This window comes from Podarcis gaigeae (assembly GCF_964106915.1).
Source record: "Podarcis gaigeae genome assembly, chromosome: 11".
In the NCBI taxonomy this organism is placed as follows: domain Eukaryota; kingdom Metazoa; phylum Chordata; class Lepidosauria; order Squamata; family Lacertidae; genus Podarcis; species Podarcis gaigeae.
The window spans coordinates 50,217,456-50,238,488 of NC_139687.1; the positions used below are offsets into that span (position 1 = coordinate 50,217,456).

Consider the following 21,033-nt stretch of genomic DNA (forward strand, 5'->3'; position numbering starts at 1 on the left):
CTCTGGAGCAGACAGCACAGCAGCCCTCAGGATGCTGCAGATACCAAGCCCCACACTGGTGCAGAACAGAACATATGTTGTTGACAGAGAAGCACTGCTTCAGGGTGAAGAAGTTGGGAGTCCTGTACAGATCCAACAAGGTTGTAATACAAAGGAGCCCGGACTGAAATCATTTGGTTTAAACTTCCGCATGGGTCAGGCAGTCCGTATCTCTTGCGCACGAACAAATCACCTCCAAGGACACAGGGGCAAGGAGAAGGGAAGTAAAACAAGGGCCCTTGATTCGGGCTGTTTTAATAACCCTCCATAAAACATAGTAAACAGTCGTTTTGTTCTCGCTCTCCATGCAAGCAGCGTTGTGCGTCAACTGAAATGTGCTCGAATGTTTAGCCTGGAGAAGAGGAGGTTAAGGGGTGATATGATAGCCATGTTCAAATATATAAAAGGTTGTCACATAAAGGAGGGAGGAAGGTTGTTTTCTGCTGCTCCAGAGAAGCGAACACGGAGCAATGGATCCAAACTACAAGAAAGAAGATTCCACCTAAACATTAGGAAGAACTTCCTGACAGTAAGAGCTGTTCGACAGTGGAATTTGCTGCCAAGGAGTGTGGTGGAGTCTCCTTCTTTGGAGGTCTTTAAGCAGAGGCTTGACAACCATATGTCAGGATGCTCTGATGGTGTTTCCTGCTTGGCAGGGGGTTGGACTCGATGGCCATTGTGGTCTCTTCCAACTCTATGATTCTATGAATAGTAACGACTTGAAAAATGAATGATCAAGTGAAAGAGGGCATCAAGGACAACGTTTGGAAGAACAAGACAGAGAGAACCTTTCTTCGATGATGTTAAGAAGTGCACAACAATCTGGCACAATCGGGTTTGCTGGCCAGCTCATATTGCCTCCTCGCAGAAGCTGAGAAATGCCTTTGGTGTACCAAAATCACTGAAGGAATTGGGGAGGCCAAACCCCATAGCACCTAGCAGGTTTATTGTGGCAGGAGCTTCCACTGGCCAAAATAGATCAGCACTGCAGTGTGGGACTGGTCTGCCCTTGAGCTTCTTCAATGGTGAAAGAGAAAAGATGTTATCAGGTGTGGAGCACCAGTGAAAGATTCACCAGAAGTTCAGGACAACCACCAAAGGCTTTAAAACAAGACTCTCCCACCCTCCTCCCCATTTCTATGCAAGCTGCTTAATTTTTAACAGGCAAGTAGGGAACCTCAGGCTTATACGGGAATCCCACTTCCTGTCATGGAAAGAATGCATTCTAAAGCACCAACCCCTCTTCACTCAGGAGGAAACACTATTAAATTTAGTGGGACCTAATTCCATGTAAGGGACGCGGGTGGTTTAAACCACAGAGCCTAGGACTTGCAGATCAGGTCAGCAGTTTGAATCCCCGCGATGGGGTGAGCTCCCGTTGCTCGGTCCCTGCTCCTGCCAACCTAGCAGTTCGAAAGCACGTCAAAGTGCAAGTAGATCAATAGGTCCCACTCCGGCAGGAAGGTAAACAGCGTTTCTGTGCGCTGCTCTGGTTCGCCAGAAGCGGCTTAGTCATGCTGGCCACATGACCCGGAAGCTGTACGCCGGCTCCCTCGGCCAGTAAAGCGAGATGAGCGCCGCAACCCCAGAGTCGGCCACAACTGGACCTAATGGTCAGGGGTCCCTTTACCTTTAATTCTACGTAAACATGCCTGGGAGCAGGATGCACTTGGTCAGGTGAGAAGGGAAAGACACACTTTCCTACTAAATTGGCCTTATTCTGGTAAACAGTATTGTTCTGCAGACAATCACTCTAGAGACATTCCATGGAAGGTATCTGTTAAAAGGATTTGCGCCGACGTCACTCAAGGCACCTTCCTGAACATTTCGATCAACTGGCACACATTCTGATGAACCAACACCTTCAAGCTTTGCAAGCATATCCATCCTTTAGTGGTTAAAATGACACCTGAAATGTAACAAGTCAACTCAGATTTCAGGAGAGGGACAGAGGCCTAACCTCCCTCTCACATTACTTGTTGTTTTGTCTATTGGTGTTTTTTGCATATGTTAAAAGGGCATTGGGGTTGCCCTGCTAAACCTCTCCAGTGTCACCCTCTGAACTTCCTAGTCGGTTTGCTCTTTCTTTTTATTCCAGCCATGGAAGGTTAAAATGTGGAGCTCTAATGAGATGCATCAAGCTTTGATGCTACAGCCAAAGCTAATCCAGTTCCATAAGGCCTGCAGCAGTTATGAACTTGTAAAGTGTGTTCCTTAGTTTTAAGAACAAACCTTGCTCCCGCTTAAAACCTTGTGGTCCTTTAATGAGCAGCTGGTAGACTTGAAAGCATTGCCGCACAACTCAATCCACTTTGTCACCATTAATATTTATTGATGGTAATATGTATTTACTATCTTCCCGCCAGAAAAAGGGCACAAGCTATTTTAAAAGCACAAGGTTTTTATACAAAGAGAGATCTGAGAAGCAGAGAAGGCTTATCCTGGAGAAGAGATAATCGTAAGAGGGAATATGATAGCCCACATCAACTGAAGGGCAGTCACATAGATCAGTGGTTCCCAATTGATGGTCGGGGGGGGGGGGAGACTCGCCTATGGGTCAGCGGCACCATTCACATAACAAAAACTACCATAGACATACCAAAAGTTTCAAAAGTAGGGGATCCATACAACTTAGCTGATGGGGAACCAAAGCAGTCTTCGCCAATGTGGTGCCCTCCAGAGGATTTGGACTACAACTCCCATGATTCCTGACCGTTGTCCATGTTGGCTGGGTCTGATGGGAGTCGTAGTCCGAGACATCTGCAGGATGCAGAAGGCTGCTCCAGAGGGCAGGATCCAAATCAATGGATCCCAGTTATAAGAAAGGGGATTTCGACTAAACATTAGGAAGGCATGCCTGGTGCTATAAAGATCAGAGGCACAGACGGCTTTGGAAGGTGGTGGACTCACTCCTTCGTTAGACTGAAACATGAAAACTAAATTCAGGTTGCATATTCCAGACTGACAGCAATAAAGCCAACGGGATTTTAAAAGCTCAGCAGTGATACAAGATGCGCAATGAAAGCCAAATCTGCCAAAAAGTCCTGCAGACAGCAAAGGGAGAATTATTGTGAGACACTACTATATATACCTAATCGCCTCTGAATAATGGTTTTGACCTGAAAAGCACCGGGCAGATGCGTTTAATCTGAAGAAACCATTTCCCAGCACTCTCTCCTCTCTCAATATTCCTTTGCTCATTGGCACTGCACTCTACTTTAAGAATACGAGAGCTATGCTGGATCAGGCCAAAGGCCCATCTAGTCCAGCATCCTGTTCTCACAGTGGCCAAAAAGATGCTTATGAGAAGTTCACATGTGTACCACCGCAGTCACCCCACGTGCTGTTTCCAGAAATACAGGGCAGTGTTAGAAACTCAGATATATAAACCAGGCACCAAATGGCTCCTCAAACCAGGGTTACAGTCGCCAAAACGGAAGGTCCAGTTGCCGTTTTGGGGCCAGAGAGCTCGAAAGTTGTATCTTTCAATACAACTTTTTGGTTCCTGAAATTCATTCTGATTGTGCAGATGGATATAATTCTACGGGATGTGGCATTACCGTGTGAAAGCAACCAAGGTCCAAGGATCCCCAGGCATGCACCTCCAGGTGGTGGAGACATCATGCACCATCCTGGCGCCCAGACATCCCCACTTGGTCGCAAGTGGTCGATTGCCAGGTGCAAAATGCGCCTGGCACCTGGCGAATTTCGAACGCTGATACAGAGACATACTGTATTCAGTATGGTCAGTAGAACATATAATAGCAGATAAATTCCTCCATGAATAGGTCCAGATCCCTTTAAAGCCGTCCAAAGTCCTGGCCAACACTATGTCTATAAGCAGTAAATTCCATAGTTTAACCATACCTCCTTTTGTCTCTCCTGAACCTTCCAACTTTCAGTTTGGATGTGCCCAAGTTCTAATTTTATAAGAGTTACAAGGCACATCCTGTTCATACCTGATGCCTAGTGGTGCCGTGGGTTAAGCCTAGGACTTGCCGATCAGAAGGTTGGCGGTTCGAATCCCCACGACGAGGTGAGCTCCCGTTGCTCGGTCCCTGCTCCTGCCAACCTAGCATTTCGAAAGCACGTCAAAGTGCAAGTAGATAAATAGGTACCGCTCTGGCGGGAAGGTAAACGGTGTTTTCGTGCGCTGCTCTGGTTCGCCAGAAGCGGCTTAGTCATGCTGGCCACATGACCTGGAAGCTGTTCGCCGGCTCCCTCAGCCAATAAAGCGAGATGAGCGCCGCCACCCCAGAGTCGGCCCCAACTGGACCTAATGGTCAGGGGCGCCTTTACCTTTATCAAGATCCAAAGTGGAAGTCATTCTGGAGAAGGCATATTAAGGAATAGAGAGCTGCTGCTTCACGACTTGAAATTGCTGCAGTTTTAAGTACCTAGCTATTTCGAAGGTCTGATTCATCACCATGCCTGATCATGTTCTGCAAACCCTCCTCCACACACACAAAACATCATATTGTGCCCCACAGATATCCAGACAATTTTATGTAAAATTTTTTTTAAGTGTTCGCAGTCACTTGGGTTGCCTAATTAATAGTGTTTTTGGTAATTATGCAAAATAGGAGCAATCTGCCATTAAACGAGATTGCAGTGGGGTGAGAGAAAACAGAACAGAAGAGGCAGCCTTTGGTTTTAGGGGAAGAAGATTTCAAACAAGGAACTTGTGGATCCAAAACTAGAACCTCACCCAGGAAGCTTGCACAACAAGAGGAAGTGATGAAACTTTTATCATTTTGGTAGGAAGATCATTTTGCATTAAAAGGGCCCACCAAGGCAAGTTCCAGATGTTTGATACATCTGTATTTATAGAAATTCATTTATATAAATACTTGCTGCATTTATCCCCCACCGATCTGGCAAAGCGCTCAAGTCAGTTTAAGGTTTAAAATAAAAGCTTGCAATCTAAGAAGCATGATGCAAACAGGAACAGCAGAGAGGCAAAGGGGGAAATGCCTAGAGAGCAATAAATAATTGGAGAGCAAATTTGCCACATGTACTTAGTCCCCTAAGTATTCTACCTATATCCTCATCAGCCACCAGGGGGAGCGTCCTGCGCCATGAATACAAGAGAGGGGGGCATTCTGTTCTTGGCAAAGTCTGTAAACCTAACAGTACATGCAACTGCATTTTTTAAAAAACAGAGTATATTATTCACCCATTTTGCAGTGGTTTTCTCATTTCATAATAATAATTTGTACCCTATCCATCTGACTGGGTTGCCCTAACCACTCTGAGCAGCTTCCAACAGAACACGCAAAAACACAAGAGAACATCACACACTAATGGACTGCCTTCAGGTGTCTACAGAAGGTTGTATAATTATTTATCTCTTTGACATCTGACGGGAGGGCATTTCACAGGGCGGGCACCACCACCAAGAAGGCCCTCTGCCTGGTTCCCTGCAACCTCACTTCTCGCAGTGAGGGAACCAACAGAGGCCCTCAGAGCTTGACCTAGGTATCTGGGCTGAACAATGGGGACAAACATCTGTTGGGGTGCTGTTATTGGTATTGTTGTTGTCCATGGCTATGGGCAACCTTGGTCTTTAGAGCAGTGTAACACACACTGTATGAAAACATCACAGGTATTCCAACCAAAACACACAAAAAACTAGGTCCTTCCATCATCAACACCACATTATTCAACACCAAATCGGCCTGACAAAGAATTAAAAGAGTTTGAAATGGCAATGATGTTGATTTTGAAATAGTTCACATATATTATTTTAGTATAATACTAACAACCCCATAAAAGTAATTCCATAACTACTGTCCTCATATTGCACATAGGGGAATAGGCTTAATTACAGTGTCACCCTCAGCTATGGGTTTTGGTGACATGAACAACTCTATGCATCCCTCAACTTGTGCATTCTGCCTCCTCCCCTGCTCATAAAGAATCTGAACCTTTTGTTTCAGTTTTTGATAAACTACGGCTTAATTCAGACCCTAAACAGTTTTTAATCTTATTCATGCTTCATGGAACTCTCCAGATACATAAACCATGGTTTGAAGTTTCTTGTTTCAGGCAAACTACTGTTAAGATTAACTGCAGTTTGTTGGGTTTGCCTGACACTGCAAACTGTGGTTAATCCAAAACAGGAGCAAAAGCATTTGAAATACTCCTCAAAGCTGTGTCAGAGGAGGAAAGAGAGTGCACGAACCCGTGGGGAGACTAGGTTCACTCCTGTTATGATGAACCATGGTTTATTATGACATGCAAACACAGCTTCAGGATTTCTGAAAGTCACATGAATCAAATGAGGTTTGAGCAAGAGCTTCCTTGTTCATAGCTTCTATACTTAGCTGCTACTTTATACAAGTTACTGTAGTTCATGAATCCTCCACTCCCCCCCCCCATTATTGTTATAACAAATATGCATATTACCCAAACCTCAATATAGGTGCCTTTTTTAAGAAATGAAAGGGAGTAGGATACAAATGATTGGCAAATTGGATGGTTTATTATTATTATTATTTTAGCACACACAAAAAAACCCCATCATCATAACAGCACGGCATATAAATCCAAGCAAAATACAAACCAATCGAATTGCATTGAAGGGCATAAATTAAAGGAAGCAGATACAGGTTTTTTTCCCAGTTTACTAATAGTTTCTGTCTTTTTTGAAAAGTTAATGCTGCCAACACAAAAGAGGCAATTGCCTCAGTAATTTAGATTCTGCTGCCACAGGAGCAATAAAAAAAGAGGAATGTACATACCTGGCTCCAAAGATGTCCTTTTTGGCTAGATCTATTCCAGCTACAACCTTAACTCTAAGGATACGAGACTCCTCCTGTTAGAAAACGAAAATGAAAAGAGCAAGGTCTTAAAATAGGCTTGTTAAAGTTTGCAAATACAAATGCGAGCAGCATTTAAGTGGAATAAAATTAAATCTCCATTACGGCTCTTATAACCCAAAAGACACATTGGGGTGGGGGGTTACAATTAGAAGGGAGTTCTGGGATCCAGACATCAATTCCCGACTCCAGGGACCACCAGGTCGACCAACTGGAGGAGAAAGCTACAAACAAATCAAGCTGGGATGCTAAACGCCACAAAGCAGAACCTTCTTTAAAGCCCTAAACGGCAGAACCCCCATTGTTCTACCTGGACACTGAGGTCCAGCACCGAGGGCCTTCTGGCGGATCCCTCACTGAGAGAAGCCAAGTTACAGGGAACCAGGCAGAGGGCCTTCTCGGTAGTGGCACCCGCCCTGTGGAACGCCCTCCCACCAGATGTCAAAGAGAACAAACAACTACCAGACTTTTAGAAGACACCTGAAGTCAGCCCTGTTTAGGGAAGCTTTTAATGTTTGATGCATTACTGTATTTTAATATTTTGTTGGAAGCCACCCAGAGTGGCTGGGGAAGCCCAGCCAGATGGGCAGGGTATAAATATATTTATTATTATTAGTAGTAGTAGTTGTAGTATTATGGTAGGCAATCTATATGCTCCAAGATCTGCCTCTAGGGCCAGCTCACTCGTGCGGCAAGGTGAGGCGATGGCCTCAGGTGGCAGGATCCACCGGGACAACATATCGATCTTTCTTTCTCCCCTTGTTTCTGATGCAAATCTTCCCTAGCGGGGGGAGGGGGGTGTTGTCCTTTTGGGATCTGCCTCAAGTCTATAAAAATGCCTTGGGCTGGCCCTGTCTACCTCCATCAGGTCAAAAAAGCATCACTGATATCAGACACCAAACACTTTTTTTGTTTGCCGGCCATTTGCCCCTCAAGTGCTCAAGTCATAGGGAGACTTGCCCTCCATGGCAAAATATCTGCAATGTGGAAGAAACATTAAACTGTTGTGAAGCAGGGTTTTGGATATTGGGAAGAGATCTCATCACAGATTACCACAGGCTCCTCGCTGAATGTTCAAGCTTTCATTTTAAAATGCCAAGTGTCTAGTCCCTTTTACTTGTGGAGGAACAAGGGGATGTGTGCAGCAGGGATGAAGAACCAGTAGAAGAAGAAGAGTTTGGATTTGATATCCTGCCTTTCACTCCCTTTAAGGAGTCTCAAAGCGGCTAACAATCTCCTTTCCCTTCCTCCCCCACAACAAACACTCTGTGAGGTGAGTGGGGCTGAGAGATTTCAAAGAAGTGTGACTGGCCCAAGGCCACCCAGCAGCTGCATGTGGAGGAGCAGAGACGCGAACCTGATTCCCCAGATTACGAGACTACCGCTCTTAACCACTACACCAAACTGGTGTAGGGCACACAGTAGCCCTACAGACGCCATTGGAGTCCAGTTCCCGTAATCCATGACTGCTGGCTATGCTGATGGTAGTTGGGAGCCCAGCAACAACAGATGGAGAGACACAAGTTCCCCATCCCCGGGGTTTCAAGTTACATTCTGCCCAATTAATCAGAAATCAATAAAACCAAATAACTGTAAATATAACACCTGACATAGTGAGCCTCTGACTCATATTTTCAAATGGATTGCTCGGTCCCTGCTCCTGCCAACCAAGCAGTTCGAAAGCACGTCAAAGTGTACGTAGATAAATAGGTACAGCTCTGGCGGGAAGGTAAATGGCGTTTCCGTGCGCTGCTCTGGTTCGCCAGAAGCGGCTTAGTCATGGTGGCCACATGACCCGGAAGCTGTACACCGGCTCCCTCGAGATGAGCGTCGCAACCCCAGAGTCAGTCACGACTGGACCTAATGGTCAGGGGTCCCTTTACCTTTACCTATCTGCACGCAACTGCACATACGTGTGGTGCCAGGAATTTGAAAACAGTGCGTCCTCCTTGCTTGCGAGGAGATGCTCCCCATACATTCCTCTTCAGGCTCCAGAAAGGGTCTCCTCGCAAGCCACCAGGGTGCTTCCCATTTTACACAATTTCACATATGCGCACGGGGGCCTGCACCACAAACATTTCAAAAGCGGGGGGGTCCATCACTTGGCTTTTGAAAAACAGGGGTTCCCACAGCTCTTTGCTAATTGGGAACCACTGGTTTAAACAATTGGGAATCAGAAACCATTGTGGATCTGTTGGAAATCACAGGAGAACTGGGTGGCTGCCATATTTCAAGGCAGATCATTGGTGCATTAGCCCAGTGTTGTGCGAACTATAACTTAACCTTACCGAAGATGCCTGGCATTTTCTGCACACAAAGCCGATGGCTCCATCCACTGAGCTACACAGCCTTCCCCCCAGTTACTCATGAGATCTATCAATAGTTCTTTTGCTCCGCCATACACATCCCTTGCGTGAGCTCACATCCACCACTATTTCCCAACTGCCTCACAATCCATTCCCCTTTATAGCGCTGTGTCTTCACTAGGACTGTAAGCCTGAGGGGGAGGTGACGGTCTTGTTTGTAGTGATTTGACTGAGGAACACGAATAAAACAACAAATTAATTTTTAGCCCAGCTGATTTGCCCTTACAGCAAATGCCCTGATAAGGGGCGGCGTATCTGCTCAACCATCAAAACTTCTGGGAATGTAAACTAAAAGGGAAGTATAAAACTCCTTACAAATAATTAAGCCCAGAGTGACTTAATCTATCCTAACCACAAGCTCTATATGTGCAATATTTACATTTAAAAAATAAAAAAAAATCCTGTTCTGAATTCTAAAGTAGCTAAAACATCAAGAGAGAGTATCAGTTTCACTTTGCAGACAAGGTGAGGAATACAGAAAGAGATTAATTACAGGAAACCAAACCACAAAAGGCCTTAGACATGCACACCGGTTTTCAGCAACAGTCAAAAATTATTTGACCTAATTCTGAGCAGAGAAATGCTTCTACCTCTGCCTTTTAGGAAGGCCAGGGAAAATTATACATCTGCATCACCTCATAACAGGCCTGGGTCTTCTAAAGAGAACTGCCTCTTTGTAATGAGCCAGGCCCGTGGATTATTTCCATTGCTCCAAGATGGGTGTGCATCTTGGAAAATGGAGGGCGTTCTCTATGTATAATAAAAGGACAGGGTCATTGTTTCAGATTAATTTACATGGGGTGGGGGAGAAGCACAGCATTTTGGACATGGGGCAATCAAGGATAGCTCATTTGGGAGAGCAAGAGACTCTTAATCTCAGGGCTGTGGGTTTGAGCCCCATGTTGGGTGAAAAATTCCTGCATTGCAGGGGGTTGGACTAGATGACCCTCGTGGTCCCTTCCAACTCTACCATTCTATTATTGTTGCACAAGTCCCTCATAAAAAACCAACAACACAGAATTTCAAACACTTTTGTACAGGGTGGAATGTAAAAAAATAATGTTTTCTCTGCTGACTTGGAGAGCATTATGTGCAGGTATATTTTGATGCATTGAATAGAATGAAAGTTTGAGTCATGGTGGAGGAGGGAGCATGTGTGCAAATTCAACAGGGCTTTGTTGCTATTTTGTTAATGTTTTAATATTGTTTTATAGATATGAATGCTGTCGTACTCGGAGAATCCTATGATTTTTGGTGTAACTGTGATGTTTAGCTTATTTTCTGGTTGTTTTGTTAATAGTGTTACATAGATGGTAATGGTTTTATTTGCGAGATGGTTTTACCGATGATTTGTTAAGTATTCTATATGATTTATGCTGTATTTGTGATGTTCCACTGTGTTATTTTTATCTTTTGTTTGTAAGCCGCTTTGGGATTTATTTGAATAAAAAGCAACACAGAAATCAATCTACTCGTTGGCAGGGTGGCTAGAGTGTAGGACTAGGGACCTGGGAGGTAAGATAAAGCTAAAGGGAACCCTGACCATTAGGTCCAGTCGTGGCCGACTCTGGGGTTGCGGCGCTCATCTCGCTTTATTGGCCGAGGGAGCCGGTGAACAGCTTCCGGGTCATGTGGCCAGCATGACTAAGCCGCTTCTGGCAAACCAGAGCAGTACACGGAAACGCCATTTACCTTCCCGACGGAGCGGTACCTATTTATCTACTTGCATTTGATGTGCTTTCAAACTGCTAGGTTGGCAGGAGCAGGGACCGAGCAATCCATTTGAAAATATGAGTCAGAGGCTCACTATGTCAGGTTCCTACTGGAAGACCGGACAAAAGCTAGAACCTTGGCAGTGGCAAAGTTTTTATCGGTGGTTGCAAGAACAAATGAGCCCTATATTCCAAACAAAGTGCTTGATTAACCTGGAGGTAGGCTGTATGAACTCTGTATTGATTTGTAATGTTTTGCTGGTCTCTGGACCGTAATAAAGATTATTGTTGTTGTATTCTGTCAAGGATTACAAACTCAAATAGAGATTACAAACTCAAAACAGAGATTACAAACTCAAACTCATAAGGATATATATAACACAATAATTCATTACAGAATTAGTAGAGATAAGTTCACGTTAGTCCATAGTCAGATTCGACGTGAAGGTCTTAGTTTCAATCATTGAGCAGAAGTCAGAAGTCAATTATGGATCAGAAACCAGGACAGAGCCCTGTTTCGGTGTATTCTCCTTCATCAGCTAATTTTTAAAGGGTTGTGCAAGTTTGAAGAATATATGCTGTTATTTTCAAGATACATGTTGATCTACCCACACGTAGTTGTTATCTCTGAGAAACGTAGAAAATGGATTAATTTTTGTTACAATTGACTACTGATTTGCGAGTAGGGACCACTCCCACTACTGAAACTTATATTTGCCTGAGTTCTTGGTATGTCTGGGGGGGGGGGGGTTTGACAAGAACACACCCTGCGGGGGCTTGCAGCAGAGCAGAGGATCCCAGTGCCAGCGGCAAACCACTATGTACAGCACATGTACGGCGGCGCACACATGCGCTGTACGTAGCAACACCGCACATGCGCTGTACATAGCGATTTGCTGCCAGTGCCGCTCAAGCATCGTACGGACAGCAGTGGGATCTCTCCATTGCCACTACAGCTGCATGTAGAGGATCCTCTGTAGCGGCGACGAAGGGATCCCGGAACCGTCCGTACAGCGCTGGAGCAGCAGCACTGGCATACCACTATGTGAGCTTCCATTGCTCTGTCCCAGCTCCTGCCAACCTAGCTGTTCAAAAGCACACCAGTGCAAATAGATAAATAGGTACCGCTGTGGCAGGAAGGTAAACAGCGTTTCCGTGCGCTCTGGCTTCTGTCATGGTGTCCTGTTGTGCCAGAAGCGGTTTAGTCCTGCTGGCCACATGACCCAGAAAGCTGCCTGTGGACACACGCCGGCTCCCTCGGCCTGAAAGCAAGATTGAGCGCCGCAACCCCATAGTCGCCTTTGACTGAACTTAACAGTCCAGGGGTCCTTTTAACCTTTACCATCATTACTTCCTGCAGGAGTGAATACCATGATTTAATTATTCACAATTAAGCAGTGCTTTTCCTTCCGCCTGCATATACAATTTTTCTGGATTATCAGCACACAGCAGCTCTGTAATTTTGGGGTGCTAGGGATAGCCTAATTGAAAGCAAAAGACCCAAGCCTAACTTCCAGCCCTTTTGCTAAAGCCTCTGACAAACGCAGCACATTATGAACAGCTTGCGCTATAAACATCATCCCTCTTGGATGAACTTTCAACTCCTTTGGCACACTAACCGAGGCAGTGCACACACACACATGCCAGGGGCTGCTGCAAAAGTAAAGAAGAGCTGTTTAAACCAGTTTTGCCATTGCACATATAAACTGCACCTTTATTTCTGCCGGGCAGCTTTCCAACAAAGCGTGACCACAACCCTTAGCAACGGTAACCTAAGCCTGCTGTTGGACAGTCAAATGGCAGCACCTGAAAAAAATGGAAGGAATTGCTCTGCCCTTGCCATACCTGCCTGGTTATAGACAAAGAAGTGACAGAGGAAAAAGGTTTGCAGAATTTCAATCTTTTCGGTGGGGCTGACAATCAAGAAATCTCCACCATGGGTTTTCAAAACGAGGACGCAGTTTCCTCAATTGTCCCTTATCTTTGCAAAACAAGGTTGTGCATGCCGCCTTCATTTTTATTCAACCCTGGTGGATGTGTCTTCATGGCGCACCATGGGGCAGAGGGCTACACGAGGAAAAGGAAGCACAACAGGGCAGACATGGGCCTTTCCAATCAGTCTGACTGAACCGTTTGGAAGGTCTGCTGCATCCTCCTAACACCCCGCCAGCCCCACGCTGCTTTGCAAGGCTGGGGTGTGGGATCGGACTCGCAAAACAATGCAGGACTGGCAGGGTGCAGCGTGAGGAGCAAAATGCGCCCTCAGAAAACTGTGCCCGGGGCAACAGCCCCCCCCCCTCACCCTGCCCACACTACACCACTGCTTGAAGAGCTATTGCAGCCTCGGTCCTGTATACCTGAAGGAGCGTCTCCACCCCCATCATTCAGCCCGGACACTGAGATCCAGCGCCGAGGGCCTTCTGGCAGTTTCCTCATTGCAAGAAGTGAGGTTACAGGGAACCAGACAGAGGGCCTTCTCGGTAGTGGCACCCGCCCTGTGGAACGCCCTCCCTTCAGATGTGAATAAGCAGCTATCCTATCTTTGAAAGACATCTGAAGGCAGCCCTGTTCAGGGAAGTTTTTAATATGTAATGCTGTACTGTTTTTAACACTTGATTGGGAGCCGCCCAGAGTGGCTGGGGAAACTCAGCCAGATGGGCGGGGTATAAATAAATTATTATTATTATTATTATTATTATTATTATTATTATTATTATTACTCAGTGGTAGAACTCTGAGTTCATGGGTTCAAATCCAGGCATCTCCAGGTAGGGGTGGAGAGATCCCTGTTTGAAATTCTGGAAAGCCACTCATAAGACGGTGTCAGCGATACTGAGCTAGATGGGCAACCATTTGACTCTGTAGAATGCAAGTTCCTATGTTTTAATGACTAGGGCTGGGCGATATCGGATTTTCAACATCGCGATATATCACCAGCTAAACATCACAATATACCGATATATCGCAGTGTCTGAAGTAAGGATGGAGCTATTGGCTGGCTTCATTGTTTTTCTCACGTTGTGATTTTTTTTCATAACACACACACACACACACACACACACACACACACACACACACACCATGCTATATCACCAGGTCACAAATTATGAAACTGATATCACAATATGGACTTCAAACCAGTTTTGGAGGATATATCAATATATCACCCAGCCCTACTGATGACCTACAGGAAACTGGCACCCTTTTTATTCTCTATCTGGTGACGTTGGCACTGCTATTCCTGGTTGTCTTTGTATATATTTTACGTTTTAACTACTGTGACGTTTTAGCTGCCTAACAGCACCTCAAGGGCAAAACAAACAAACAGACCAAAAAACACACTCAAAAGTTACATGTCAAGAAGGACAAGGCCACAAACCACTGGCCGTCCTGTTCTTGGAAAATGTACCTTTCCAAATTGCCTTTATAAATGTGCACAGTCCCTGCAGGGATTTTATCGAAACAATCAGAACTTCTCTGAGCCGGTCAAGATCCCTCTTGATTGCGCCTATTGTACGCCAAGGGCAAAGTGAACTTTCGCACCACATAGTAACACCGGTTTGCTTTGTGGGCACCGACTGGGTTGAAATAAATAAATGAATCTGGCACTTACAACTTCAGACCCAAAACACAATTAAACAAGATGGCGCTATAATGCCGCCTCAAGCAAAACAGCTCCATTGTTTCACCACAAGCCAGTGCAACTGTGGGACAAAAGAACTGTTAATATAGATACACAATTAGCATTTCTGTGGAAGGAAAGCAAGACCTTCACACACCTGGCTGTACACTCCAGCAATGTTGACAGTCAATGTGGGGGGGGGGGATGAGGGGACACACGGATAGAAGAGACCTGGCTGGCCAAGTTTCTGTGTTTTGGACCATTTACAAGAAAAACAGGGGGCAAGGCCAGGGCCAGATTTAGGTTTGATGAGGCCCTAAGCTACTAAAGGTAATGGGGCCCTTTATATGTCCAGCTGCCCTTTGTCAACAACAAATTGTCGCTGTTTTTTGTGTTGAATATATGCTATATGGTAATTAATGGACCTAATAGGTATCTAAAGCCGTTTGCACATGAGAAAACATGTATTTTATCACACTGGTTTTATTTTATTTGTTTTTTATCTTATATTTTGGAAATGTACATCCAGGTTTTTTTCCTTTACATTTTTTTTGGGGGGGGGAGGGGCCAAGAGAGTGGGGCCCTAAGCTATAGCTTGTTTAGCTTATATGTAAATCCGGCACTGGGCAAAGCTGTTTTCTCTTCTCACAGAGCTATTTTTCAGTTCAGGGGTGGGGAATCCACCCTTGTGGCAATCCACAAGGACAAGATGGGCTTGTACAACTTGCGAACCCACACAGCTGAACCTGATCCCAACCCTCCCATTTTTGTCTGTCCACCAAGAACCTGCTTAGTCACAGAATATGCCCCATCAAGCAGCAGTCAACATGGTGGCAGCCCCTTCCCCACCTTCCCTAGGGCTGCTTAAGACTTGGGTGCGTTAGAAACTCAGATATATAAGCTAGGCACCAAATGGCTCCCTAAACCAGGGTTATAGTCGCCAAAACAGAATGTCAAGTTGCCATATTGGGGAGGGCCAGGTGTCTCAAAAGTCCTATTTTTCAATACAACTTTTTGGTTCCTGAAATTCGTTCTGATAGGGCAAATAAAAAATCACAGGTAGATTCTTCAGGGTGTGTTGATAATGTGAGAAAAGAGTCAAGACTGAAGGATCTCCAGGCATGCACCTCCAGATGGTGAAGATATCAGGCACCATCATGGCACCCGCACATCTTCACTTGGTGACAAGTGGCTGATACCCACGTGCAAAATACACCTGGTGAATTTCAAACATTGCTTGGTGCCCTGAGGGTTTGCAGTGGCCAAGGTGCCCAGCTAAGAGAGTTTTGGATCCATCATCCCCTGAAAGGGCTGTCGCTCTGTACTGCATACCATTCAATTTTATTTTTTTTAGTACTTTCCAATTGTAAACTATGGGTGCCTCAGCAGAAAGGCAGCATACAAATGCATTAATAAATATAGCGTGGTCAGCCAGATGTGATGAAAACAAGTTTCCCTGGGCTGTCAGACATCAGGGTTTTTGTTTTTAAATAGAGCTTTGAATCAACATGAGCCAAGTGCGAAGTTGGGGGCAGTGCTGGGAGAGAACCACACTTAGAATTCAGCACATCTAAACACATTTCTCAGCTTAAGATTCGTTTTCCATTAACAGAAATGACTTCATGGCCCTCTTATGTAAAAACCCTGCTCCTAGTTTCCCCCATTCCCGCCAAAAAAATAAAAGCCAGCTTTCTTCATTTCAACAGCCTGAGGAGAGGACAGGGACATTTTGTTATTCTTATTGCTAATGTTAACACAGGTGGGAGTCAGAAAACCTTGTGAACCTGCTGCTAGTCACCCAGAGACATGTGCCAGACACTTTCTGTCCTTACAGGGTGGCAGTAGGATCTGGCTGCCCCGTTTAGTAATTAAAGCTAAGCCCGAAACAAGTCAGTGTCAAACAGGCCTCAGGAAGATAGAAAGTTTGGAAGCCTGTCTTAGGTCACATCTATTCCGTAAATTTAAAGCACTCTGATACCACTTTTACCGTTGAGGAGAATCCTGGAAACTGTAGTTTAAGGATCCTGGATATTCTAGCTTGGTGAGGTCAGAACCCTTAACAGACTACGATTTTTTGGATAAAGCTATGTCTAGTTTAGAGTGCTTTATGGCGTAGATGCGACTTAAGTCTCTCATTTCAACCTGTGAACTCAGAAAAGAGATTGCATCACATAAGAACGCCTAAAATTTCGCGCTTATTGCTTTGTACAACCAGTGCTCAACATACATCTCCAAAAGGGCATTAAATGACATTCATTTCTGAGAGGACAAAGCTGACACGAAGCCTGCAGTTAGATCTCCTGTACATGAAAAGTGCCTGCATAAGAGAGAGAACTGGCTGTTGCTGCGTAAAGAGTAAAAGCAATTAAAAACAACAACAGAGAGATAGTTTCCAAAGCAATCTCTATCTCCTATTCACAAATACCTCAGGAGTACCACTTGGTCAGCTGGAAAGAGCTCTCTTCTCAAATACTCCCCGTCTATAATGCATAGAAGCTGCAGACCTTCTACAGTGTGGTGCTCTTGCCTCTAGAGTAGCAAGTCCTGTGATCACAAGTGTTTTCATGTGCATCACATGCAGCGTGACGACAGCCTTACATTTTTATGTATATAGGAAGATATGGGAAGTCCCAAAGTTCCCTGATAAGAGTGTGCACTTTGCACACAGAAGGTCCCAGGCTCAAGCCCTTCTATCTCCAGTACAAGGGTCACATCTAGCAACGAAGGGAAAGACCTCTTGTGAGCAGCAGAGCAGGGTGCACTAGAATAAACAATGGCCTTTAAAATTATAAGGCAGTTCCCTATGTTCATACCTTCATTCATTAAACATGCAATTATTATATATATATATCTTCTTGTTCTGCAAGAAGAAATCATTGCACCGATAGAATTTTTAATAATAGCATTATGCAACCAACAACAACAAGAGTATTATGCAACACAACGAATAATTAGTACCAGAGTTTGCTTATCTCCTCCCTACCAACTCATTTTCTTTTGTGCTATGTCTTTTTAGATCACTAATCTGTAAATTGCTCTGGGAGATGGTAGGGCTGAAGAGCAGCTGGGTATAAATTATTTAAAGAAATAAAATACTAATATGGAGGGGTGGAGAAAGAGATAAAATAGAAAGCTAAATCACCTTCCATACAAAACAAGAGCACAGCATTGTTTCAAATAAAAAGATGGATATTTAGATCAGCTTTATGCTATATACGAATGAAATAAAGCTCAAGTCGTCTCCAGTAGAGAACACATTTACTGTGTGCTTCCCAATAAAAAATGCCTTCAGTTACCAGAATGTAACATGGGCTATCCCCATGAGACCAAAATGCCATATCCTGTCAGAAAGTCAAAAGAACAAGAAATAAAATGGTCTACCCTTTTATAGCATCACAGACCTGCAGTGGATCCAAATTCTTGTGCCTTCCATCCTCCTTCTCAGTAAATGTACACCTCGCTTTTTTTCCAGTGGTTTAATGGTTAAAAATTTGCGTACTTTGGTTTCTTAAGATGGTTTCTTCAGACAGCGAATCAATAAAATGGGTCTGGTCATTTGGTGAGGGCAGCTCAATTATTTCAAACCATTACTATAAATTACTCTTTCCAAGAAAGCATTTATGACAGGGCCCCAGGAATGTTTATCTCTGAAATTGCCCCATGGATCTGCTTTTTCCCAGCAATTAACAGCTGCTAATCTGTAAATGACTCCTGTGCAGTCAAGGATGAAGCAAAGCTGGAACAAGGCAAGGTGTAGCTGAGAAGGAGGAGGCCTTCTGGCCACTTGACTACCAAGTCTGGCAATCCCAGGAGTTTCTACAGGGGATCAGGAATGTCGCCTAACCTACTCTGGCCTCCCAGTGCTTGGTTCCTCCTCCAGTCCCCTCTTTTTGCCAGAACTGGGTGGTGGTACACAAGCCAGATCCTTAGGTTCATGACTTAGGTTGCCAGTTCAACACCAGCGTTGGCCGCAAACCCAACTAACAAAGATGCTCGTTTTGTTGCATCTTACCTTGACCGCTTGCTCCTCATCCTGCTTGCCTTGGATATTAACACAGTCACAGATTCTTCAGCAATGGGGACATGATCTTTGCTATTTTCCACTGACTGAACACCGTCATATACATGCAGCACCAAGAATTGAAGCTTCAACTTCCCTCACCTCCAACTATTGAGTGCACTTATTGCGGAGACATTCCCCCACTTGTCAAATGCTGTTCTCATCAGGCCTGCCTACCTTGCCCCGATGTAAAAGCACAGGCGGGGAGTGTGTTTTTTAGCTGAGAGACGAGCAGCACATCCTTTTCCTACAACACAAAAGTACGCAGGCTGTGACTCAAACAACAGCCTGCTCCCTGTTTAAGGTGGAAAGGAAATATCCTAACACGGAAGTGCAGAATTTGATTTCAGAAGAGACCAGAGGGTTCCTCTAAGTTTTGCTGCGTGCAGGCAGAAGAGTAAGTAAAGGTAAAGGGACCCCTGACCATTAGGTCCAGTCGTGGCCGACTCTGGGGTTGCGACGCTCATCTCGCTTTATTGGCCAAGGGAGCCGGCGTATAGCTTCCACATCATGTGGCCAGCATGACTAAGCCACTTCTGGCAAACCAGAGCAGCGCACGGAAAAGCCATTTACCTTCCCACTGGAGCGGTACCTATTTATCTACTTGCACTTTGATGTGCTTTCGAACTGCTGGGTTGGCAGGAGCTGGGACCGAGCAACAGGAGCTCACCCCGTCACGGGGATTCAAACCGTCAACCTTCTGATCGGCAAGTCCTAGGCTCTGTGGTTTAACCCACAGCGCCACCCGTGTCCCTATGCAGAAAAGTAGCAGGGGTCAAAGGGAGCTTGTCTGCTCAGGTCTAAGACTTGGGTTTCTGCAAATAAGGATGTTGGGAAAGGACCATAGCTCAGTGGTAGAGCATTTTTTTGCATGCAGAAGGTCCCACAAAAGCACAAATTCATAGAATTGTAGAGATGGAATAGACCATGTGTGCTATGCACACTTTTGCCCAACGTGAGGCCTTTCCTTACTTGATCATTTTATGTGATATTTCGCACATATTTCAAAAGCCACTTCTGGAAATCTAATGGAATCTAGCCAAGCTTTAGCACTCATTTCTGCACTAACCTCTTCCCATCAAATAACCCATTTGCAACCCAATCAACTTGGAAAATCGCAAGTGTCTTGCCATTTCCCCACGGTTTTCATGATCCCACTTCTGCCACTCGCCAGTTGAAATCTGGGGTGGTATCCTTGCATACAGTTCTTCCCCACCATTTAAAAATTCGACGCAACATGGCAGCGTGTCAACCCAAAAGCCAGTTTCCCATAACGCAACAGGTAAGACGGTGTAAAAGGAATGTTAGAAAACCAGGAAAAGAAGAGCCGGCATTATAAACCGGGAAAACTTAACACAATAAACCCCACGTCTGAACACAGCCTTGAGCTAGATGGGCCAAACATCTGATTCAATTTAAGTAAGGCAACTTCTTGTGTTCCTAGATAAGGCACACTCCCATTCTTACAACAATGCTATTCTATGCGCTGGCATTAGTGAGTCACAAGGCCAGGATCCAGAACAGAAGAGGCAGTTGATAGGACTCATGCTAGCAGCAAAAATAGCATTACCATCTAGCTGCACAGGCCATGATTTCTGAGTCATCATCGTAGAAACACTTAAGCTTTCATGAACCTTGATCAAAGAAAACTTTGCTTTCTTGCAGCCCACAACTACTCTCGCTAACTCTGAAGTTAACTTTCTGCCTTAAAAATAATAATAATACTGAAATCTCTTCCATGCTGATGAGCACCGCCAGGATTCACCACCCTAACATTCTCAACCACTACTGATGTGGCCAGCCTCTGCCATAAATAATATTCCTCATTTTCTGTGCCTGCCATCAGTTTTCCTTCTCCCACCACTTCCACTTAGGACGCCCACTCCACACAGCTGTAACGCAGCACATATTGCGCTGGTTGAAAAGAAAAAAGTAAGGAAAGCTGTGCAAGTCAAAATGCAGCCACCCCCTGTTCTGTTCCAAATCTAATACAGTCATACCTCGGATTACAGATGCTTTGGGTTGTACGATTTCTGGTTGCACCAAACCCGGAAGTACCGGAGCGGGTTACTTCCGGGTTTCGGCGCTTGAGCATAAGTGCTAAATCGCGCTTTGCGCATGCGCAGAAGCGCCAAATCGTGACCTGCATGTGCGCAGACGTGGCGCTGCAGGTTGCGGACGTGCTTCCTGCACGGATCACGTTCACAACCCGAGCGTCCACTGTAGTAGTTAAGGGAACATTGAGAAAAATCAGATACAAAATAGAGTCCTTTGCAAACATAACCGTACTAAATCTTCTATCTTAGCAGGCATTTCAAAGACGTTTTCTTTGCTTTTTGCGATTAATTGAGTTTATCCACTGTGTGCTTTTTGCAATCTTTACACTTAGAAACTCCCGTGATTAAGGCGGTGG

General features: G+C 44.9%; 1 protein-coding gene across 16 annotated transcripts in view; it reads right to left on the reverse strand.

Moving 5' to 3' along the window:
• The window catches only part of NEDD4L (NEDD4 like E3 ubiquitin protein ligase), a 257,321-nt gene that overhangs the window by 164,197 nt on the left and 72,091 nt on the right, over window positions 1–21,033 (reverse strand). For 12 of the 16 annotated variants that reach the window (XM_083702600.1, XM_083702596.1, XM_083702595.1 and 9 more), the window contains exon 2: window positions 6,783–6,856. In XM_083702600.1, the coding sequence (XP_083558726.1) occupies window positions 6,783–6,856 (74 nt within the window). Of the gene's footprint in view, window positions 1–6,782; window positions 6,857–17,941; window positions 18,733–20,190; window positions 20,511–21,033 lie in introns of those variants that run through there. The other 4 variants (XM_083702615.1, XM_083702603.1, XM_083702599.1 and 1 more) reach the window with 4 other exon arrangements.